At 52.9% G+C, this 25,000-nt stretch overlaps 1 protein-coding gene across 1 annotated transcript in view; it reads left to right on the top strand.

The window, feature by feature from the left end:
• Positions 1 to 25,000, top strand: part of kcnh2b (potassium voltage-gated channel, subfamily H (eag-related), member 2b) — a 75,830-nt gene that overhangs the window by 20,254 nt on the left and 30,576 nt on the right. Inside the window, exons 3-5 of the mRNA XM_084702849.1 lie at positions 21,903 to 22,055; positions 22,205 to 22,627; positions 22,752 to 22,963. Coding sequence (XP_084558975.1) covers positions 21,903 to 22,055; positions 22,205 to 22,627; positions 22,752 to 22,963 — 788 coding nt within the window. The remainder of the gene's footprint in view (positions 1 to 21,902; positions 22,056 to 22,204; positions 22,628 to 22,751; positions 22,964 to 25,000) is intronic.

Below are 25,000 nucleotides of genomic sequence, written 5' to 3'. Positions count from 1 at the left end.
AGACAGGCAGACAGGCAAACAGACAGGCAGACAGGCAGACAGACAGGCAGACAGTCTAGCTGCTAGGCATGGACTCTACATTACTCTCTGAAGGCCAGTATGTGATACCAGTCACAGCTGCACCCGTATCCTCCCTCCCCCACACACCCAGGAACAGGAGAGGAGCAGACACAGGAACAGGAGAGGAGAGGAGCAGACACAGGAACAGGAGAGGAGAGGAGCAGACACAGGAGAGGAGCAGACACAGGAGAGGAGCAGACACAGGAGAGGAGCAGACACAGGAGAGGAGCAGACACAGGAGAGGAGCAGACACAGGAGAGGAGCAGACACAGGAGAGGAGCAGACACAGGAGAGGAGAGGAGCAGACACAGGAACAGGAGAGGAGCAGACACAGGAGAGGAGAGGAGCAGACACAGGAGAGGAGAGGAGCAGACACAGGAGAGGAGAGGAGCAGACACAGGAGAGGAGCAGACACAGGAGAGGAGAGGAGCAGACACAGGAGAGGAGAGGAGCAGACACAGGAGAAGAGAGGAGCAGACACAGGAGAGGAGAGGAGCAGACACAGGAGAGGAGAGGAGCAGACACAGGAGAGGAGAGGAGCAGACACAGGAGGAGGAGAGGACCGTGGTGGTGGGGATGTGATTAGGGATGATGGAGCTTGTGTAACTCTCCTCCTCGATAAAAGCTTGTTTCCCGCGGCAACCAGCTCGATAGCGCTAGTCTGATGAGATGCTCAGATCAATGCTGGAACTCTGACTGCCTTCCCTCCAACTCTCCTTCTCCTCTCCTCCTTCCCTCCAACTCTCCTTCTCCTCTCCTCCTTCCGTCCAACTCTCCTTCTCCTCTCCTCATTTCCTCCCCCTCTCCTCCTTCCCTCCTCCTTTTCTCCTCCTTTTACGTTTCTCCTGCTCTTCCTACTTACCTTTCCTCCTCCTATCTTCTTAATTCCTCTCCTCCTCCTCGACCTCCTCCTCTCTTACCCTCTTCCACTTTTTCTTTGTGGTACCTCGCTCCCTCTATCTCTCTCCCTGTTAATCTCTCCATCCCTCTCTCTTTCTCTATTCCTCTCTGATTTAGACCTTGTTATTATTTCAGATTTTTGTCTTGAAACATTTACTCCGAGCGTCCCTGGTTGGTTTGTGGTTTGGGACGCCGTGCTACGTAGTTAAAGCCTGCTGAGATAAGACGTCTTCCTAATCGCTGTCATTAATTCAGTAAAGGAAGAGGATTTACTGAAGTACGGCCTCAGTTTTAAAATGGTCCTCATTAAACCTGAGATCTGGTTCTAACTTAGCATGTTAATTAAAGGAAGCTGTTGGGCGGAAGAGAGAGAGAGTGTGTGTGTGTGTGGCTGTGTGTGTGTTTCCTAAGTGGGCTGTTCTGATTGGTGTGTGAGCCGTGTCCTCTACTCTGACAAAGCCATTAAAAGGTTGTGTCTGTCTTGGACTTAGCCGGCCGTCTAAATTAGCCGCCTCTGTCAGAATCCCCCCGGCGCCCATGTTGTCACTGGTGTCCGGACGCGCCGCATGGCAGCACATGTGATATTCCACATCCTGGAACGGGCAGGGCCTGTTAGTCCATTCCTGTCTAATGACACAAGCACCATTACCAACATCTCCATAGTTATCAGACAGTGAGGGACTGGCACACAATGAGACACTGGGCCATTTAGACCAGAGGGAGGGAGAGAGAAGGGAGAGAGGAGAGAGAGAGGAGAGAGAGAGAGGGGAGGGGAGGGGAGGGGGGAGAGAGAGGGGGAGAGAGAGAGAGAGAGGGAGGGAGAGAGGAGAGAGGAGGGAGAGAGGAGAGAGAGAGGAGGGAGAGAGAGAGGAGAGAGAGAGGAGGGAGAGGGAGGGGAGGGAGAGAGGAGAGAGAGGGGAGGGAGGGAGAGAGGAGAGAGAGAGGAGGGAGAGAGAGGGGAGGGAGAGAGAGGGGAGGGGAGGGAGAGAGGAGAGAGAGGAGAGAGACGGGAGGGAGGGAGAGAGGAGAGAGAGAGGAGGGAGAGAGAGGGGAGGGAGAGAGGAGAGAGAGGGGAGGGGAGGGAGAGAGGAGAGAGAGGGGAGGGAGGGAGAGAGGAGAGAGAGGGGAGGGAGGGAGAGAGGAGAGAGAGGGGAGGGAGAGAGGAGAGAGGAGGGGGAGGGGAGGGAGAGAGGAGAGAGAGGGGAGGGAGGGAGAGAGGAGAGAGAGGGGAGGGAGAGAGGAGAGAGGAGGGGGAGGGGAGGGAGAGAGGAGAGAGAGGGGAGGGGAGGGAGAGAGGAGAGAGAGGGGAGGGAGAGAGGAGAGAGGAGGGGGAGGGGAGGGAGAGAGGAGAGAGAGGGGAGGGAGAGAGGAGGCTGTGAGAGAGATGGAGAAAGAGGGAAAGAGAGTGAAATGACGGCTAGAGAGATTCAGAGAGATAAAGGGAGAGAGTAAGAGAGAGAAAGACAGAGGGAGAGAGGGAGAGAGAGGGAGAGATGTTGAAAAAGAGAGAGGGAGAGATGTTGAGAGAGAGAGAGGGAGAGATGTTGAGAGAGAGAGATGTTGAGAGAGAGAGAGGGAGAGATGTTGAGAGAGAGAGGGAGAGATGTTGAGAGAGAGAGAGGGAGGGAGGGAGAGATGTTGAGAGAGAGGGAGAGATGTTGAGAGAGAGAGAGAGAGAGAGAGAGAGAGAGGGAGAGATGTTGAGAGAGAGAGAGGGAGGGAGGGAGAGATGTTGAGAGACAGAGAGAGAGAGAGAGAGAGAGGGAGAGATGTTGAGAGAGAGAGAGGGAGGGAGGGAGAGATGTTAAGAGAGAGGGAGAGATGTTGAGAGAGAGGTAGAGATGTTGAGAGAGAGAGAGGGGGAGAGAGAGAGGGAGAGCTGTTGAAAGAGAGAGATGTTGAGAGAGAGGGAGATATGTTGAGAGAGGGAGAGATGTTATCAGTGTTACTCTATCAGATACCCTACTGTAGGTGTCATTTGTCTCAAACAAACTTAATTTAATTCAGCTCACTGAACATCCTGCAAGCAAATAAATCATTTCTGACATGCCATTTTAACAACGACGTGTGGCACCATGTTATTGAATGTACTGCCAGCTCTTATTAATAATTACAATGTTAGAGGGCTCCTGTCCAACTAATGTAGTGCAGCTATGAGCATAAACCATAAAGAACCACACTAGAGATAGACGGAGAGGGAGAAGAGTGAGGGAGAGAGAGAGTGAGGGAGAGAGAGAGTGAGGGAGAGAGAGAGTGAGGGAGAGAGAGAGTGAGGGAGAGAGAGAGTGAGGGAGAGGGAGAGTGAGGGAGAGAGAGAGTGAGGGAGAGAGTGAGGGAGAGAGAGAGTGAGGGAGAGAGAGAGTGAGGGAGAGAGAGAGAGAGGGAGAGAGAGAGTGAGGGAGAGAGAGAGTGAGGGAGAGAGAGAGTGAGGGAGAGAGAGTGAGGGAGGGAGGGAGAGAGTGAGGGAGGGAGAGAGAGAGTGAGGGAGAGAGTGAGGGAGAGAGAGAGTGAGGGAGAGAGAGCGTGAGGGAGAGAGAGAGTGAGGGAGAGAGAGAGTGAGGGATAGAGAGAGAGTGAGGAAGAGAGAGAGTGAGGGATAGAGAGAGAGAGGGAGAGAGAGAGTGAGGGAGAGAGAGAGTGAGGGAGAGAGAGAGTGAGGGAGAGAGATTAGAGACAGAGAGAGAGAGACACATGAGAACCGACAGAAGAATACTTTAGGGTAGGAACGTGAAGAGAAATCAAGCCCATTCTAACAGGGTTTCACTGCGACGGCTTGGTAGATATAATATAATATAAATTCCTGCGTTGTGCTTTACACTAGCCTTTCTTCATACATATTTCCATATTGCTGTTCTGGCTGGGAACTGGTGTGAGATCAACATATGCTGTCTACAGGCTGCAGTTCTCTACAGGCTGCAGTTCTCTACAGGCTGCAGTTCTCTACAGGCTGCAGTTCTCTACAAGCTGCAGTTCTCTACAGGCTGCAGTTCTCTACAGGCTGCAGTTCTCTACAAGCTGCAGTTCTCTACAGGCTGCAGTTCTCTACAGGCTGCAGTTCTCTACAGGCTGCAGTTCTCAGGACCATCATCCACCAACCCCCTCCCTCCTCCTCCCTCCCCCTCTCCCCCCTCCCTCCCCCTCCCTCCTCCTCCCTCCCTCCCCCTCCCTACTGTTACTGTTACAGCACACACGCTACTGTTACTGTTACAGCACCACACACAGCACACACGCTACTGTTACTGTTACAGCACACATGCTACTGTTACAGCACACAGCACACACGCTACTGTTACTGTTACAGCACGCTACTGTTACAGCACCACACACAGCACACACGCTACTGTTACAGGCACCAGGTGGCATCAACACGTGCTCAGTAATACTCAGAGAGAGACAGAGAGGGGGTGAGAGAGGGCAAGAGAAAGAGGGGGGGATGGAGACAAAGAGAGGGGGGATTGTATGAGAGAGAGAGGGAGAGAGGGGGAGGGAATTGTGTGAGAGGGAGATGGAGGGGGAGAATGAGATGGGGGAGATTGTGTGATAGAGAGAGAAAGACAGAGAGAGAGAGAAAGAGAGAGGGAGGGAGGGAGGAAAGTGAGAGGGGGGAGATTGTGTGAGAGGAATAATTTCAGTAGAGTCGTGCCTCTCATGGCTTTAGGCTGTAATATGGAGCTTCTGTTTCCTTTCTTAGTGAAGCTGTGTGTGTGTGTGTGTGTGTAAATGCTGTGTGTGTGTCATCTGTGTGTGCGTGTGCTCTCTGTGCCCTTCACACTGTAAGTCACCATGACGTCCAACCCCCCCAGGAGCCCTGCTGACACCAAGTGTCCCGCCCGCCCTCCCCCACACACACCCCCCACACACACCCCCCACACACACCCCCTGACCTGGAGTGGGGACTGCCGGGGGGTCTCACTAATGGACAGGCTCTCGAAGTGTCCCAATGAAGCACCTGTCCCTGGTGTCTCCCACCCTCCCTGGCAGGGCTGTGGAGAGGGGCGGGCCAGGAGGGCTTGTGACTGAGAGCGTGACACTTGTAGACGGTGGAGGAACACACAGGTAACCTGGAGCCAGGAGCTGGGTGGAGCATTCTGAAGCATCGGGGACTCAGAACAGACACAAGTATTGATCTCAGAACAGACACAAGTATTGATCTCAGAACAGACACAAGTATTGATCTCAGAACAGACACAAGTATTGATCTCAGAACAGACACAAGTATTGATCGGGTATGCTTGAAGTAACCTGGTGGAAAGCACCAAGGTTTGAGGTGAGAAATCATGTCCTTGAGGGCTTTTGCAATCTCTCTCTTTCACTCTGTCCCTCTCTTTCTCTCTATCACTCTCGTATCCCTCGTTTTCTCTCTCTCTCTTTGTCCCTCATTCTCTCTTCCTCTTCCTCTCTCTCTCTCCCTCCTGTGTTCCCCGGGTGCAGGGTACAGGGGCCCCTCAGGTGTCATATGGTCCTCCTGCAGTAAACATGTGTTTGCAGCAGGCAGTACTGCTCGGTGGCGGAGACCCAGGGTGCCATGGAGACGAAGTAGAGATGAAAAGGAAACACACAATCCTTCTGCTTCTCTGACCGACAGATGGAGACACACACTCACACACACACACACACACACACACACTCACACACACATTGTGGCAGAGAAGGCAACAATTGGCTGCACATGCAGACACACACACACTCAGACACACATGCAACCTCACACTTGAGAATTGAAAATTAGACATGGGGGTGACACCTGCCACCAGACACACACACACACACACTAGGCTCTGACTCCCCTCCTCCTCTCCCCTCCTCCTCTCCCCTCCTCCTCTCCCCTCCTCCTCTCCCCTCCTCCTCTCCCCTCCTCCTCTCCCCTCCTCCTCACCCCTCCTCCTCACCCCTCCTCCTCTCCCCTCCTCCTCACCCCTCCTCCTCTCCCCTCCTCCTCTCCAAGTGTTTGAAACGGTCAACTGAGTGGGAAGTGCTCCAGGCTGCAGGTGTCATGGCAACGCAAGTTGGATGTGTGCAGGCTTGAAAACAGTGACAAGCAGCGAAGTGTCATTCCTGTCAGAAAGTGATGATTCACTGATCTTGGCGGCGCTTCTGGAAGGATCTGTATTTGAACGTCCACTTCAAGAACTGAGGAAGACTGTCCGCATCCTCACCCTCCATCTGGTGCTGGAGCAGCCCCCACACACCCTCCTTTCTGCTTGGGCTACACCCCAGAACCCAACCTTCACGCATAGCACAAACTGGAAACTGACCTGCCTGTCTTAGAAACACACAGGTCCAACACAGTTTCCTAGACCTGTACTCACATTTCACTGGATGTGAAACACTGTGGTTGTGTTGTCTGCTTGGTACTGTTGGTGCTATTGGTGCTGTTGGTACTGTTGGTCCTGTTAGTGCTGTTGGTACTGTTGGTGCTGTTGGTGCTGTTGGTGCTGTTGCTAATGGAGTCTGTCCCAAAAGACCTCTGCACACAAACCCACACACATATATCAGACACACACACACACACACACACAACAGACACACATACATATCCACATTCCCAAACAGAAACTCTCTCCCTCAAGCAAATGTGCCACAGAGCTCAATCAGGGAGCAGCTTAATGATGCCGTGGCAACAAGCTTCATATCAAGAGAGTAGTGTTGTTCTCTGATGTGATTGATCCTATATATAGTCTGTGACTCTCAGAGCTGAGAGTTCGTACAGTACTGCATGTCCTGTAACCCACCAGAGCCTCCTGGTGCTGCAAAACAAATGGTTTACTGACAAAGTACGAGTACATACTACCATATGTTTGAAGTTGAAGACCTGAGTATGTGAATATGCATACAAACATCTGTATTTTGAGGACTTTTTCTACAATTGTGTAACATGTGTATTAAGCTGTTATTTAATAGATTCAGATTAGATTTAGAGTTTCCATCGTCAAACTGAGTTCTTCTAGAATCCTCTGGTCCACTCTGGAGGGCAGTGAGATCCCCAGGTGTCCACTCTGGAGGGCAGTGAGGTCCCCAGGTGTCCACACTGGAGGGCAGTGAGGTCCCCAGGTGTCCACACTGGAGTGCAGTGAGGTCCCCAGGTGTCCACACTGGAGGGCAGTGAGGTCCCCAGGTGTCCACTCTGGAGGGCAGTGAGGTCCCCAGGTGTCCACTCTGGAGGGCAGTGAGGTCCCCAGGTGTCCACTCTGGAGGGCAGTGAGGTCCCCAGGTGTCCACTCTGGAGGGCAGTGAGGTCCCCAGGTGTCCACTCTGGAGGGCAGTGAGGTCCCCAGGTGTCCACACTGCATGGGCTGTTTGTGAGGGCTCAGGGGGGTTCTAGTCTGGTCTGTATCTGGACCTGTCTGGTCTGTACCTGGACCTGTCTGGTCTGTATCTGGACCTGTCTGGTCTGTACCTGGACCTGTCTGGTCTGTACCTTGACCAGTCTGGTCTGTATCTGGACCAGTCTGGTCTGTACCTGGACCAGTCTGGTCTGTATCTGGACCTGTCTGGTCTGTACCTGGACCTGTCTGGTCTGTACCTAGACCTGTCTGGTCTGTACCTAGACCTGTCTGGTCTGTACCTTGACCTGTCTGGTCTGTACCTAGACCTGTCTGGTCTGTACCTTGACCAGGTGAGTCTCCATGCATGATCTCCTCCACCTGGCTTCTGTTAGTCCAGAGGAAGACTCAGCAGAAAGTGTGCCTTGAGGGGACGTAGATGTTGAAAGAGCACAGCAGTGTCCCATCGCACACACACACACACACAGACATACACACACACATACACACCACTCACACAGACATACACACAGAAACTCCTCAGACACATATCCATTTTACATTTCGAAAAAATATATACAACTTCTCATCTGCTAGGCTGCACCTGAGGGTTAGTAATATCAGGTCCCAATGTTTACTGTCCTCCCAGATTTTTACTGTCCTCCCGGATCTGTTAGTGGGGTGTCTCCCCCCCCCTCTCTCTCTCTCTCTCTCTCTCTCTCTCTTCCTCCCTCCCTCCCTCCCTCCCTCCCTCCCTCCCTCCCTCCCTCCCTCCCTCCCTCCCTCCCTCCCTCCCTCCCTCCCTCCCTCCCTCCCTCCCTCCCTCCCTCCCTCCCTCCCTCCCTCCCTCCCTCCCTCCCTCCCTCCCTCCCTCCTGGGGCTCAGAGCAACAATCCAATCACCAAGGTATTGGGTTTCTTCCTGTCCTCCTCCACCAGACGTGGTGGTACCAGGACCCTCTCTGGGCCGGGCACGTCCCCAGCAGACCCCCTCCCTCTCTGGGGAGCTGGCTCCCTCGCTCCCCCCTCAGCATGGCCCTGGAGGAAGCTGTGCACAGGCACTGCTCAGCTAGAGAAACGTTTGTTGTTTTCCATCCAAACTCACAGTTCATGTATTCTCTCTTGCTTCTGTCTCTCTCACCATCCCTCTCTCTCCCTCCCCTTCCTCCTCCACTCTCTCTGTGTCTTTAAAGCAGTCTATATAATGACTGGACTTTCCTCCACTTAATGCCCTTTTCCTCTGGTTCACATCAATTACTGCTCACTATCTCTCTGGCTGTTCCTCCAGCCCTCCATCACAGCCTCCAGCCTGCTCCCAGCTCCTTCATCCTCTGTTCATTTTTCACCCGTCGCTGCGAAGGCCACTTAACTCTGGCTGTTGCCATGGCTGATGTGTGTGTGTGTTGGGACTGAATGACATCCCTGCTATTTACATGTACATTTTATTCATTGAGCAAATGCTTTTGTGTAAAGCGACATGCAAATAATGCAAATGTGTGTTTGCGTGTGTGTGTTTATGTATGTGTGAGTTTGTGTATGTTAGTGTGTGTGTGTTAGTGTGTGTGTTAGTGTGTGTGTTTGTATGCTAGCTGTGTAAATCAGGCTGCTAGCATCCTCAGCACCCCAATGTTCTTGCCTCCCTCTCCTTCACATTCCGTCCAGAGTCTGTTCCTACCCAGAATGCACTGGGAGGTTTCCACTCCCTCGTCAAACCTGGTTCTCTGTGTTCCCTCTGGCCCCCCTGTCAGGAGGACATAAACACACGGCCCTCACCAGCTGGTACACCTCGTCTCCCTGGCCCTGTGTGTGGTCTTCCTCTATCCCTCTCTCCCTCCCTCTATCCCTCCCTCCCTCTCTCCCTCCCTCTATCCCTCCCTCTATCCCTCTCTCCCTCCCTCCCTCCCTCTCCCTCCCTCTATCCCTCCCTCTCTCCCTCCCTCTATCCCTCCCTCTCTCCCTCCCTCTCTCCCTCCCTCTCTCCCTCCCTCCCTCTATCCCTCCCTCTCTCCCTCTCTCTCTCCCTCCCTCTATCCCTCCCTCTCTCCCTCCCTCTCTCCTCCTCCGGAGGTGGACTACCTGAAGGTTGTGTCTGCTCCAGTGGGACTGGTCCCCTGGCCCCCTGACTGCTGGCCCCCTGGTCCCCTGGCCCCCTGACTGCTGGCCCCCTGGTCCCCTGGCCCCCTGACTGCTGCTCCCCTGTTCCCCTGGTCCCCTGGCCCCCTGACTGCTGCCCCCCTGCCCCCCTGCCCCCCTGGTCCCCTGGTCCTTATCCTCCCTGCTCCAGTGGGCAGGGGATTCACCAGGACACTGGGGTTTAATTGTGTGTTCTGGATGACTGGCTTTCACCTTCAGCTTCCTCCACTCAGCACATTGCATCCCTCCGTGCCTGTGAATCCAGGGAGACAGGGCAAAAGGCTGGGGGGGAGAAGGTGACAGGAAAGAAGGAAGGAGAGAAAGAGATGGAGCGGGGAGAGGGATAGAGAGAGAGAGAGAGAGAGAGAGAGAGAGAGAGAGAGAGAGAGGGGGGGGGGATAGAGAGATGGAGAGAGAGGTTTGCCTTTGAAAAAGCTAATTATTTACCTTTCTCCAACAGTCATTAAAAGTTGAAAGAGAAATATAAGGAAGATTTTTTTCGCATCTGGGGCCTTGCAACTATCTCATTGCCGACTTTCTGCAAAATGTCTCGTCTGCAGAAACGATGGGTCCATCTTTCTTTTTTTATAAGTGAAAACATGACAGACACCACAGTCAATTTCAGTTATTAAATCATCTAGAGGCCATACATTTTAGCTTTATTCATTTCATTCACGACGGCTGTGTTGAGGTCAAACATGTTGATTCACATCCCAGGAGCTGAGGGAGGGATACACACACCCAGACAGACATGTCAGATGTGAACACACCAACAATAGAAAAACAACTCAAGTTAATTGTCCACTGAAGAAATATGATGTCAGTCAGCACTGTAAGCCAGAACAGTCTCAGTCCATGAGTGAGTTCTGAGGTGCCAGGGCAGGGTCCTGGTCATGGTCCAGGCAGTCTGGACCTGATAAAGCTGTCTAATCGTCCAGTCTGGGTCGACCTTCCTCTTCTGCTCTCCTCTTGAGACCCTCACCGTCATTTCTATGTAAATGAATGTATTCCACTGTTACTCATTTAGTAAATAAATTGCATGGCAATTAGAAACAGGGTTCATTTGCATAAGTACAACAGTAGCGAGGGTGAGAGGGAGGGGGGAGGGGAATGAGAGAGAGATAAAGGAGTAGTGAGTGAGAAAGTAGATAGAGAGAAAAAGAGAGGGGAGTGTGTGTGTGTGAGAGAGATAGAGAGAGAGAGAGAGAGGGAGTGAGAGACGGAGGGAGAGATGAAGAAAGAGGAAAAGAGACAGTGCAGACTGTTTAATGCGCTTGTCATCCTCTCTTCAAACAGGTCATGGTTGTCAGGGATCCACCCTCCTACCAGACAGACTAAATTGATTCCAGATAAAAGGATTCTGAGTAGAGTGCATGGCATTTTGCTGGGCAAAATATCTGTTCTATTTCAGGGTGAGCAAGCGTGAACTTCCTATTTGTTTGGGACCTTGTTTGTAGAGGTGGTTCGGTCAATAGGGCTATTTGTGCAAAGGTTTGATCCTTATTTGGAGATGGCAGTCTACAGAAGGTGTGTCTGTGGTGTGGTGTGTGTGTGTGTGTGTGTGTGTGTGTGTGTGTGTGTGGTGTGTGTGTGGTGGCACCAGGGAGAGGTCAGAAGGGAAGCTTCCTGAAAAACTGTTTGATCTGAAAGGCCATCCTGTCCTACAGTCAGACAGTCCAATCCTAACCCTAACCCTACAGTCAGACAGTCCAATCCTAACCCTAACCCTACAGTCAGACAGTCCAATCCTAACCCTAACCCTACAGTCAGACAGTCCAATCCTAACCCTACAGTCAGACAGTCCAATCCTAACCCTAGCCCTACAGTCAGACAGTCCAATCCTAACCCTAACCAGCTCTTCAGGGTGTGGGGAGCGAATCTGTAGCTGATTGAATATGTGTAGATGATTGGTTGTCTGAAGTCAATTGATTGTCTGTAGTTCATTGATTATAGGGTTATATATAATCTCCTCCCCCTCCACGCCTCCTCCCCCTCCTCCAACTCTCTCTGAGTGTTTATGTAAGTGTGTGTGTGTGTGTGTGTGAAGGTAACAGTAATAGACAGCAGGGTAAAACAGGAGCCCAGATTGTGCAGTCAGGCGTGCAGATCACAGTCATCAGGACATGTTAACATTGATCAGGCAGTGGGAAGGACAGCCGTGCAGTTCCTACTGGGGTCCTGACTGAGATGACACAGCGTGGAGTGATGGAACAGCTGTCCATTAACACTCCTGGCAAGCTGCACTCTGGGATTCAAGGTGGTGGAATAAAGTGTTCAATGAATATTAAGGCCTGATTTGAGGGCTTTTACAAAGCCCCTCTGTGACATTACTGGTATAAAGGCGTGTAGTTAAATAAACATACGTTACATTTACATTTTACACCTTTAGCAGACTCTTATCCAAACCGACAGACAAGTACTACTTATAAATAAGTATGTACTACTGTCCAAACAGTTCTGTGGGTATGAGATGTGTACCTGTCAGGAGCCCTCATTCCTCCCATCCTAACTCCATAAGAGGTTATTGATCTCCTGGGTGGAAGAGCTCCCAGCATTGAGAGTTAGTCAGGCTCTAACACTAAAGAACAATCACAGATCAATGATCTCCATTGATTTTCCTGAAGGACATGATAAAGATGTTTTAGCAGCGTAGGTCTGATCTACAGGGTCTATTTCTGGAGTTAGGGTCAAGCATCTGGAGCTGAGGCTGCTGTCTGGAGGGGGGAGGAGGGAGGGAGGGAGGAGAGATCAGGAGGGGGAGGGAAGAAGGAGGGAGGGAGGAGGGAGGAGGGGGAGAGAGGTGAGAACCGAAGACAGTGAGGAGGAGAGGAGAAATGGAGGTGAGGCGGGGGTGTCCTTCAATTTGTGTCCTTGATCTCTGGCCAGACTGACTCCTTTCAGAGACACCAGGTAAACAAGTAGCCAAGTAGAGTACATAGCAAGAAGAGAGGGAGGAGAGGCTAGGTAGGGCAGGTTAAGTGTCGGGGGAGAGAGGGAGGGGTTGGGGGAGAGAAGAGGAGGTTGAGAGATCCGTGCGCGGGAGAGGCAGCCAGGCTGATGGAGGCCACCACTACCCAGTGTCCCGTCAGCCTGGCAACCCGCCCCGGCAACTGGGGACTGGGATGGCGTAAGGTCACAGCTCATCTCATGGTGTCCCCTGTCTCATGGTGTCCCCTGCCTCAGAGGTGGTTTGGTGTCATTTAGCAGACATCTGAGACACAACTGCAGCCAGAACCCAGAACCAGACCCAGACCCCAGACTCAGGACCAGAACCCAGTACCAGACTCAGGCCCAGAACCCAGAACCAGACCCAGACCCAGGCCTAGGTCCTGGTTGGAGGTTGGAGGTCTAGTCCTGTTGCATCCTGAAGACTGAATCACCTGTGTGTGCTGTGCTAGACGTGTGCTGTCATGGAGACAGACTGTGTGAATGGGAGGGCCTGAAGGAAGCGTGTGGGAAGCATGTTTGATGATGATGTAACATCTTAAACCTTCTCTTCAGATGATGCTGAGGCACCTTGCTCTCTCGCTGAGCGCTCTCCACAGGGTGAGTCATGTTCAGAGACACTCTCATCTGTGAGGAGGCATAACGTTGTCTCATTATGGGCTGGCAGAGTACAGCCAGGCTGGGGCTGGGGGGTGAGGGCTGGGGGGTGAGGGATGGGGCTGGGGGGTGAGGGCTGGGGGGTGAGGGATGGGGGGTGAGGGATGGGGCTGGGGCTGGGGGGTGAGGGCTGGGGGGTGAGGGCTGGGGGGTGAGGGCTGGGGGGTGAGGGCTGGGGGGTGAGGGATGGGGGGTGAGGTCTTGGGGGTGAGGGCTGGGGGGTGAGGACTGGAGCTGGGGGGTGAGGGTTGGGGGGTGAGGGCTGGGGGGTGAGGGCTGGGGGGTGAGGGATGGGGGGTGAGGTCTTGGGGGTGAGGGCTGGGGGGTGAGGGCTGGAGCTGGGGGGTGAGAGCTGGGGGGTGAGGGCTGGGGGGTGAGGGCTGGGGGGTGAGGTCTGGGGGGTGAGGGCTGGGGGGTGAGGGCTGGAGCTGGGGGGTGAGGGCTGGGGCTGGGGGGTGAGGGCTGGGGGGTGAGGGCTGGGGGGTGAGGGATGGGGGGTGAGGGGCTGGGGGGTGAGGGCTGGAGCTGGGGGGTGAGGGCTGGGGCTGGGGGGTGAGAGCTGGGGGGTGAGGGCTGGGGCTGGGGGGTGAGGGCTGGGGGGTTAGGTGAGGATTGCAGGAAGACTCAGGGTTTAAAAATTCAAGTTGTGACATTCAAAAGCCCTCCAACTTTGTGACATTTTGAGCGATAGCATTTTCCTCATTTGTGATAAAGAGAAGAGGTGGGTGTGTGTGTGAATGTCTGCACATATGTGTGTGTGCACTTAAGCAAGCGAGTGTGTGTGTGCGTGGGGATTTTCCCTTCTGAAGTGTCACCGTATCTACCTGAGTGGATCATGTTCCAGAGACAGGCATCATTACAGAATGGGACCAGTCAGTAAATCGTCTGAGGAGAGCGGCTACGGTCAATCTACACATCCGTCAAGACACGTTGATTTGACAAGTGACTGATTATGGAACTAGATGGGTCTGTTAGCTGTGGAGGCAGGTAGGCAGCAGCAGGTAACTGACCCAGAGAGGAGGGACCTGAGTCGTGGACGGTCAGTAAGTGCTGACCGTCCCCAGAGATCAGCACCATCTACGCCACCCGACCTGTCTGAGGAGAGTGCACATCATCCTTGGGGACCGTCACCACCCAGCTCACCATCTGTTCCACCTGCTGCCCTCAGGGAGAAGGTACAGGTCCATACGGGCCAGAACATCCAGACTGACCAACAGTCTGTATCCTCAGGCTGTGAGGCTTCTGAGCAGTGCCCCCCCCCCTCCCCTTTCTGCCTCCCTCTCATGGACAGTAACCACATCCACCGATTACAACAACAATGAACTGGACTTTGCATTGTTGCACAAATAACAAAATACTCCACATCTCTTGACTGTTCCGCTGTTGTTATGTTCTGTTAGGTCGTCCATGTTGTTAAAGCCCTTCACAATGCTGCTAATACTGAACATTTTTACTGTTACTGTTACGTGTATTGATTATGCTAAGGTTTACACAAGGGTTATTTATGGGAAGTTTATTGGAGGGATATTGCACTTTGTATTACACTTTTATGTCAAACTATGCAGTGTTTGAATGCTCTAAACATAATTTTGTTGTTTTCTATGACAATGACAAAAAATATTGAATTGAATTGAAAGAACACATTAACATTCCATTTAGGCTCCCATCGAGGAAACAAGAGCGAATGAGACGGAGAGAGAGGGAGGGAGAGAGAGGGGGAGGGAGAGAGAGGGGGGAGAGGAGAGAGGGGGGGGGAGGAGAGAGAGAGAGAGAGAGAGAGAGAGAGAGAGAGAGAGTCATTTCAGTCGGAGGCAAAAAGCCAAAATGATCATTCTCTCATTCTCTCTTTTGCTTTTGGTCTCAAATGGATAAACCTCTCTGTAGCCATCAACACTCTACCTGCTGTTAGACATACTCCTCCTCTCCCTCCTACTCCCCCTCTTCCTCTCCTCCTCCTCTCCCTCCTACTCCCCCTCTTCCTCTTCTCCTCCTCTCCCTCCTACTCCCCCTCTTCCTCTCCTCCTCCTCTCCCTCCTACTCCCCCTCTTCCTCTCCTCCTCCTCTCCCTCCTCCTCCTCCTCCTTCGCTTGCCTCCAAGACCCCTGATGCTCTAAAGTGGTCATGGGCTCGTTCCACCGTTTTAACAGTGTTCTGACAGGGTTGTAAGGGTTCCACCGTTCTAACAGTGTTCTGACAGGGTTGTAAGGGTTCCACCGTTCTAACAGTGTTCTGACAGGGTTGTAAGGGTTCCACCGTTCTAACAATGTCCTGACAGGGTTGTAAGGGTTCCACCGTTCTAACAGTGTCCTGACAGGGTTGTAAGGGTTCCACCGTTCTTACAGTGTTCTGACAGGGTTGTAAGGGTTCCACCGTTCTAACAGTGTTCTGACAGGGTTCCAACAGTGTTCTGACAGGGTTCTGGTGGCCTGAAAGCAAAGGCTGAGTCCGGCTGACAGGATACGCCCCCTCAGTCATTAAAGCTGACGAATAGTCTCTGTTGCCTCGTTAAGACTAACGAGCTGCAATAACTCCTCCTTAACGAGGGGAGGGATGGGGAGAGGGGGGATGGGAGGGATGGGGAGAGGGGGGATGGGAGGGGAGGGATGGGGAGAGGGGGGATGGGAGGGGAGGGATGGGGAGAGGGGGGATGGGAGGGGAGGGATGGGGAGAGGGGGGATGGGAGGGGAGGGATGGGAGGGGAGCATGTGAGTCCTGGGGTGCGATGGTTTAGAGCCAAGCCGTCAGGCCTCAGATGGAAGTGACTGTTTAACTGGATGATGACTTCTACAGAGCATTCACAGTGTTGAGCTGGGGATGTTTTCACACACACGCACACACGCCCACACACACACACCCCCCACACACACACCATACGCACACACTCCCAGTTTAGCGATCCTCAGTCCTTCCTAGAAACTGCTGATCCAGAGATTAATGCTGGGAATAATAGTTTTGCTTATACACATTTTTTAAAATAAGATTTGTCACTCTGTCGTCCTCTGAGCCCTGCAGAGCCCTCACCGGCCCAGACTACATCCTGGAGTCTCCAGAGCTAGGACTACATCAGGGAGTCTCCAGGGCTAGGACTACATCCTGGAGTCTCCAGAGCTAGGACTACATCCTGGAGACTCCAGGGCTAGGACTACATCCTGGAGTCTCCAGAGCTAGGACTACATCCTGGAGTCTCCAGAGCTAGGACTACATCCTGGAGACTCCAGGGCTAGGACTACATCCTGGAGTCTCCAGAGCTAGGACTACATCCTGGAGTCTCCAGGGCTAGGACTACATCCTGGAGAGCAGTGCTGTGTCCTGTAATGTGACTGAGCCAGGTCTCTAATTGGACCGGAGCATTGTGGATCTGCTCAGCTATTTATCAGTGCCAGAGTCCCTTTACACTAGCTGTGTAGACACACACATACTCTCACACACAGTAACACACATATACACACTCTCACACACAGTAACACACACAAAAAGCACCCACGCACAGCAACCTGTACTAGCAACCTAATACAGCTGGCTGAAACATTAACAGAGACTATGCTGTTAGGGTAATCCTGACTGCTTGTGTGTGTGTGTGTGTGTGTGTGTGTGTATGTGTGTGTGTAACTGAGTAAGAGGTTTCAACTGTCTTGGGTTAGCGTCTAGCGCAGCATGAAGTAATTCTTCACTGGTAGAGGATTCCACCTCTTCAGTAGCACATTGTGTGTGTGTGTGTGTGTGCGTGGTCTTGTTTATGTGTGTGTGTGATCATCTGAATGATGTCATCAGCTCATGTGCTGCAGGTGTCAAGTCATGATATACGTGACCCTCAAGATGTTTTACAGAAGAGCACACACACACACTTACACACAAACACCCCAAAACGATACATCATTCAGGAGAATTTTGTCACAGTATTTCCGTGCACATTCTTCTCTGTACTAAGTGTGAATTCCATCTTTTTCACACTCACACACACACACACAATCATACATGCACACACACACACAATCATACATGCACACACACACACACACACACACAATCACACACACACACACACACACACACACATGCTCTGTGTAAACAGGAATGTCCTCTGGAGAGAGAGAGAGAACAGACAGACAGGAACCCTAATCCTAAATTATTATCCTCCCTCCCACCCTCCCTCCCTCCCTCCCTCTCTCTCTCTCTCTCTCTCTCTCCCTCTCCCTCCCTCTCTCTCTCTCTCTCTCTCTCTCCCTATGTCTTTGTCTCTCTCTATGTCTCTCCATGTCTCTTTCTCTCTATGTCTCTCTCTCATATCTTCCCATCTCGGTTTTCACTCTGGCTCTCCCCCGTCATGATTGTCGCCTGACCGAAGAGAGACAGGCCTCTCCTACAGAGAGACAGGCCTCTCCTACAGACAGACAGGCCTCTCCTACAGACAGACAGGCCTCTCCTACAGACAGACAAGCCTCTCCTACAGAGAGACAGGCCTCTCCTACAGAGAGACAGGCCTCTCCTACAGACAGACAGGCCTCTCCTACAGACAGACAAGCCTCTCCTACAGAGAGACAGGCCTCTCCTACAGACAGACAGGCCCCTCCTACAGAGAGACAGGCCTCTCCTACAGACAGACAAGCCTCTCCTACAGAGAGACAGGCCTCTCCTACAGACAGACAGGCCCCTCCTACAGAGAGACAGGCCTCTCCTACAGACAGACAGGCCTCTCCTACAGACAGACAGGCCTGTCTTACAGACAGACAGGCCTCTCCTACAGACAGACAGGCCTCTCTTACAGAGAGACAGGCCTCTCCTACAGACAGACAGGCCCCTCCTACAGACAGACAGGCCTCTCCTACAGAGAGACAGGCCTCTCCTACAGAGAGACATGCCTCTCCTACAGACAGACAAGCCTCTCCTACAGAGAGACAGGCCTCTCCTACAGACAGACAGGCCCCTCCTACAGAGAGACAGGCCTCTCCTACAGGCACAGGATCAAATTAAATTTTATTTATGCATAAATTACAAACATTATTTGTACAGACCCTTTTTCCAAAGTTACAGAGGGCTTCACAGATGCCCACAGATCAATACCGTGTATCTATTCAGTGTCTTACAGGGGGGAATTTGAACCTGTGACCGTCTAATGATCTGCAACTGAGCTGAAAACCAAGCTGAACTCTTACAGAAGACAAGGAAAAGCTCTCAAGGATCTCAGAGTGAAATTGACTGTTCGAGGTTCGATACTGTATCGCTGGCCAAAGGTTTAGGGGTCAGGAAGCCCAGTGTATAGAGATGAGTGTTTAAAGGTCTCACTCATTTAGGAGCTTACTGGTCAGACAAACGTTCCTCAGGGCAGAACACCGTCCATCCATTCATTGAGTGCGATGACAGCGTTTAATTATTCTGAGAAAAAAACAGACTCATCTCTTCATTACAGTACAACACTTTTTGTATTCTGGTTAAACCTTTCTGTTAAAAGGTCTGTTTATCCCTCTGACATTTCCCTCGATTAGATTCCTCTAAACGTTGTCACTGGGTCAAACCTTTTGGGGAACAGTCAACTGTAGAGCAAGAGGCTGCAGGAGTGTTAGAGTATGTGTGTGTCCTGGTGAGAGCAGTGTGGCTCAGTGCCACGTCACTTATCACGGGACAGCTGGAGCCCTCACGGAGAAACATAGACCCTCACAGTAACACCCTCTTCCACACACACACACACACACACACACACACACACACACACACACACGTGACACAGTACTGTGGGCTTTCAGCCAGCATCCATGTCTCATGGTGCTCGTTCTGGGTGTAAGCTAGTCACAGTCTGCCCCCTGGTGTTGGCGTGTGAGAATGCGTTTGTGTGGCTGCTGGAGAAATGTCCATCTGGCTGGTGTTTCTGGTGAGCCTCATGAATACATGTACATGTAAATGTGTGTGCCGGCCACCAGGGTGCAGTGTTGAGTCACTCTTATCTGACTACAGCTCATCTCTTCATTTGATCTTCTCTCAAAATAGATGTAATGGGGTATTTAATACTCCGTCCTGCATTCACGTCAGGACCCTTCCTTTCCTCCCAGGGGCTGAGGGTCACTCTAGGTTACCTAGGGCAACCACATCCTTGATCAGTCTGTCAAATCCTCTCTTATCCGTGGTGATGTTCACTGAGAAGTTCCTGGGCCCTAATCCCAGACCCCCCCTCCTCTCTCCCCTCTCCCCCTCCCTGCCTTCCCCTCTCCCTCCTTCCCCCTCCCCTCTCCCCCTCCCTGCCTTCCCCTCTCCCTCCTTCCCCCTCCCTCTTCCTCTCCCCTCTCTCTCCCCCTTCCTCCCGCTCTTTCCTCCCTCCTCTCCCCTCCCCCCTCCCGCTCCCTCCTCCTCTCCCCCCTCCCTGCTCTCTCCCCCTCCTCTCCCCCCTCCTCTCAGTTGATAGTTTCTCTCTACTCTGGGTGTAATCCAGATATTTTTGCATTCAGCTCCAGCTTTAATCCAGTTTTAATAAAGAATGCAATTTCCAGTGTCTAGTTGTGCTTGATTTGAGTGGTGGGATGGTTGAACAGGGAACTTTATAGATGTGCTGCTCAGTTACTTTCACACACTGCACTACCTGTAAGACCGGCGTAAACACACACAGACACACACAGACACACATGGCTGGCATTCTGTGAAGTGTAAGTAGAGTGTGAGCAGGTGTGTGTTACACTCTGGTAATGTAACCTGAGGAAAGAGCATGGAGACACTACACCACGTGTGTGTGTGTGTGTGTGTGTGTGTGTGTGTGTGTGTGTGTGTGTGAGAGAGAGAGAGAGAGAGAGAGACTGAGTGTGTGTGTTTGTGTGTGTGTGAGAGAGAGTGTGTGTGTGTGTCTGTATGTGTATGCGTATCTGCCTGTGTGTGTGTGCAAACTAAACCGCTTGATGTGTTTTATAATGTGGTGTTTCTGGAACCCTCTCAGTACTCTGCTGTTGTCATGGAAGCATTTGATCCAATCCTCCCATTTCTCCCTGGGTGTAAACCAGTCAGCTCCACTCTGGATGTGGGGAACTGGTTTCAGTACAGGGGTGCTGTCATGGACTTTGTTGTTTTAGGTTTGTTGACCCGGGTTAGAAGGATGATGTTGAGAGGTCAGATGCAGGGAGTATTGTCTCCCTCTGTACACTTAATCCTTCATGTTCCAGCCTGTACACACACAGGGACACACACGTGTTACATACACACTCACACACGCACACACAGATATGCACGTGTTGCACATGCACACACACATACATGTACACATACATGCACACACTCACACACACACATACATGCACACACACACATATACAGACAGAAGTTCTGGAAGTGTAAAAGGACTTGGTTGACTAGAGGGATTGACAATGCCACTAGCATCTTAAACTGGATTAGTCTTTTTAAGTGAGATGGAATAGAGAAAGCATAATGAATTGAAGTGAAATCCTCTTTCCTGCATTTTAAATCCCACGCATTGTGTTTGTGTGTGTGTATGTGTGTTCATGTCTGTGTATGGGTGTGTGTGTGTGTGTGTGAGAGAGAGAGAGAGAGAGAGAGAGAGAGAGAGAGAGAGAGAGAGAGAGAGAGAGAGAGAGAGAGACCATGACCATGACCATGAGTGGAGGTAGTCCACCTTCGAGGATTAGTGTGCTGTCAGAACATCTGTTACACTGGTGAGGGGCTATCTTAGCTTTGGCTATAGGAAGAGTAGAGGGACTGAGTGGAGGAATGGTGCGATCTGTAGAAAGATGAATTAACACACTTGAGCAACTCCCTCCCTCCCTGACACTCACACACACTCTCTCACACACACACACACTCTCACACTCACACACACACTCTCTCACACACACACACACACACACACACACACACTCTCTCACACACACACACACTCAGGAATGAGCCAGATGGTGTAATCCTAGTGCAGTCTCCTGTTTTTTTCCCTGTGATGTTGGGATTACGTATTTCAATCCCAACGTCCAGCCCACTGCCCACTCTCCTGTACAGATTTGCTGCTGTAACACGGCGGGCCTGTCGCTAGCACACAGACACATCTCTCTCTGGTCCAAACCTGTCTTCTAGAAGACTCTACGCTGCTGTCCTGCTGACTAGCCCTACAGGAAAGTCCTGGACAGGTCTGGGACGAACATGGAGAAGGTAGGAGGTAGGACGTAGGAGGTGAGAGGTAGGAGGTAGGAGGTAGGATGTGGAAGGTAGGAGGTATGAGGTAGAACGTAGGAGATGGCTCACAGTGTTGAGGAGCACAGGGTGTGTGTGTGTGTGTGTGTGTTGCTCTGCACAGAACGGGCCAAACTGAAAGCATCTTTGTTTGTGAGAGGGGACGGTCCAAACAACGTTTCTCCAGGTTGGCTGTTGGACTCTAGAGAGGGCTTTGTGTCTCGAATTGAAAAAATTAACATTTTGCTATAGCCTAGTAGGTCTTTTTTATGACAGTTGTTTGTGTGTGTGTGTGTGTGAGGAGGGGTGTGTGAATTTCTTGTTGTACTGTGCTACCCTTCTGACTAAAATCATCTCTCTTCCCCCTCCTTTTCTCTTTCTCTCCCCTCTCCCTCCCTCCCGCTCTCTGTCTCTCTCTTCCCTCTCTCTCTCCACTCCTTCTCTCTCCCTCTCTCTCTCTCTCTCTTCCCTCTCTCTCTTCCCTCTCTCTCTCCACTCCTTCTCTCTCTCTCCCTCTCTCTCTCTCTCTCTCTCTCCCTTCCCTCTCTCTCTTCCCTCTCTCTCTCCACTCCTTCTCTCTCTCTCCCTCTCTCTCTGTCTCTCTCTCCCTCTCTCTCTCTCTCTCTCTTCCCTTCCCTCTCTCTCTTCCCTCTCTCTCTCCACTCCTTCTCTCTCTCTCCCTCTCTCTCTCTCTCTCTCTCTCTGTCTCTCTCTCTCTCTCTCTCTCTCTCTCTCTCTCTCTCTCTCTCTCTCTCTCTGTCTCTCTCTCTCTCTCTCTCTCTCTCTCCAGGCGTGTGTTTCCTGTGTCTGGTGGACGTGGTGCCAGTGAAGAACGAGGATGGCGTGGTGATTATGTTCATCCTCAACTTTGAAGTCATGACAGACAAGCTTAGAGAACCAAACCCCGACCTGAACCACAAGCTGCCTCCCTGGTTGGTCACAGGTACGTCTGTTTTAGAGTCATAACACATTTGCTTCTTCGTGTTTGGTTCCATTGCAGCTTTATCCAGTCACAGCACGTCAGCTACTGTTAACTACTGTTTGCTACCTCTCTCTCTCTCTCTCTCTCTCTCTTTCTCTCTCTCTCTACAGGTCGCCCACGAGGTTTCAAGCTCCGCCTCCCTCTCCGTTCCCTTAGCAACAGCAAGGCCTCCCTCGATGACCCAGAGTCCGGCCGCATCCCCACGGCGGCCCCCCTGCACGCCCCCTCGGCCCAGCCCAGCCACGAGGCCCTGGCCCTGGGGGAGCTGCTGCCTCTGCCCCCCCTGCTGGCCGAGAGACCCAGCAGGTCTGTGCTGCCGCTGTGGCCTGAGGGGGAGCCCCTGACCCAGTCGTCCCCGAGGCCCGGGCCTCAGAGGCTGAACCCGGACGGCTCGGCCTCCAACTGCAGCCTGACTCACACCCGGGAGAGCTGCTCCAGCATGCGCAGGGCCTCGTCTGTGGACGACATCGAAGCCATGAGGCCAGACTGGGACCGGAAGTACCGCACTGCCCGGCAGGCCAGCTGCAGCACCGGTGAGGGGGTGTGTCTCTGTGTGTGAGAGCCTGTGTGTGTGTGTGTGTGTGTGTGTTCCTTCCTCCAACAAAGAACCTCACTGTTCCCTCCTCCACGCCCTCTGACCTCTCCTGTGGTTGCCAGGAGCGATGAACAACAAGTCCAGCATCCTGAACTCCACGTCTGACTCGGACCTCATGCGATACCGAGCCATCAGCAAGATCCCCCAGATCACGCTGAACTTCGTGGACTTCAAAGCGGACCCCCTGATCTCGCTGCCGCCCGGAGACATGGACATCATCGCCCCCTGCAAGCTCATAGACCGCACGCACCACGTCACTGAGAAGGTCACACAGGTCAGACCCTCCACTCTCCATGACACACACACAGTTAGACACAGTCATGGTTTCTTCTAGAATCTTCTGGAAGACGGTTTTGTGTGAAACTTGTGATCTCCACCAGTTGTACTGAAGCAGCTGCAGTACCAGCTGATGCCTTCAGGTGGCAGCACCTCACAGTGCTGAGACCAAATTCCCAGAGGAATAAGCACCATCATGTTAGAAGAAACACAGTTGAATAATTCAACTGCTCCATAAAACATCTGATATAGATAACTAGAACAATCCTGGTTAAGATACTCTCCTGGCTTGGTATTGTGCTTGCGTAGAGGCTTTGTCAACATTGTGTGTATGGGTGAGAGTGTGCGTGTGTATATGAGAGACTGTATGTGTGTGTGTGTGTGACACAGTTAGCATCTCTGATTCTGAGAGGAGCAGCGAGCATCTCTGATACTTGGAGAGGCAGCTAATGCTAGCATTTAGAACCATGTGACCACGTTGTGTTCTGAAGGGAGTTGGATGGCTAACTGTATGTTGCCACAACAGCTAAAACAACAGCAGAGATACTTTAAATATATAAACTTTTTGGAATATGGGAAAAACTCTCATAAAATAAATGTTAGATTAGCATCGGCGGTCTCACTGGCGTTCATGTGGTTTTAGGTTAACTCTGCTGGCTCTCATCTGCATGTACATGAGTATGTATGAGCTCTCTGAATAGAGGATGACGTAAATGATTTAAAAGCAGGTATTTTTAGAATGTACACGTTGTGCTGAGGGTATGCCAGGGGCGGGGTGTGTAGAGGCTGGGCGTGTAGAGGCTGGGTGTGTAGAGGCTGGGCGTGTAGAGGCTGGGTGTGTAGAGGCTGAGAGCCTCTGATTTACACCCTGTAGTGTGCATGTTGCTGTGGGAGTGTGTGTGCGTGTGCGTGGGTCTCTGTGTGGGTGGGTGTGACTTCCTGATTTTGACTGTAAAGCCCAATCATTGTGAGGTGTGTGTGTGTATAGGGGCAGGTTGAAAGGAGAGACAGCGATTGAAGAGCTGTCTGGAAAGAAGAGGAGAAAGGAGGGGGAGAAAGAGAGAGAGAGCATCACCTTAGCCTGTACATTCCCCACGCCCACCCTCCTTTCTCCCCCTCCCCTCCCCTCCCCTCCCCTCCCTCTCCCCTCCCCTCCCCTCCCCTCCCCTCCCCTCCCCTCCCCTCCCCTCCCCTCCCCTCCCCTCCCCTCCCCTCCCCTCCCCTCCCCTCCCCTCCCCTCCCCTCCCCTCCCCTCCCCTCCCCTCCCCTCCCTCTCCCCCTCCTGTCCCTCTCCCCTCCCCTCCCCTCCCTCTCCCCCTCCTCTCCCTCTCCCCTCCCCTCCCCTCCCCTCCCCTCCCCTCCCCTCCCCTCCCTCTCCCCCTCCTCTCCCTCTCCCCTCCCCTCCCCTCCCCTCCCCTCCCCTCCCCTCCCCTCCCCTCCCCTCCCCTCCCCTCCCCTCCCCTCCCCTCCCCTCCCCTCCCCTCCCCCTCCCCTCCCCTCCCTCTCCCCCTCCCCTCCCCTCCCCTCCCCTCCCCTCCCCTCCCCTCCCCTCCCCTCCCCTCCCCTCCCCTCCCCTCCCCTCCCCTCCCTCTCCCCCTCCTGTCCCTCTCCCCTCCCCTCCCCTCCCTCTCCCCCTCCTCTCCCTCTCCCCTCCCCTCCCCTCCCCTCCCCTCCCTCTCCCCCTCCTCTCCCTCTCCCCTCCCCTCCCCTCCCCTCCCCTCCCCTCCCCTCCCCTCCCCTCCCCTCCCCTCCCTCTCCCCCTCCTCTCCCTCTCCCCTCCCCTCCCCTCCCCTCCCCTCCCCTCCCCTCCCCTCCCCTCCCCTCCCCTCCCCTCTCCCCCTCCCCTCCCCTCCCCTCCCTCTCCCCCTCCCCTCCCCTCCCCTCCCCTCCCCTCCCCTCCCTCCCCTCCCCCTCCCCCTCCCTCCCTCCCTCTCCCCTCCCCTCCCCCTCCCCCTCTCTACATGGTTGACCCAGTTTAGCAGAGCAGGGTTCATTCATCTCCCTGTTCTGGTTCTTCCTCCTCATCACCTCTGGC

This window comes from Hypomesus nipponensis, chromosome 8, assembly GCF_054491055.1.
Source record: "Hypomesus nipponensis isolate SF chromosome 8, ASM5449105v1, whole genome shotgun sequence".
Lineage (NCBI taxonomy): Eukaryota > Metazoa > Chordata > Actinopteri > Osmeriformes > Osmeridae > Hypomesus > Hypomesus nipponensis.
This window is presented reverse-complemented; position numbering and strand designations above follow the sequence as displayed.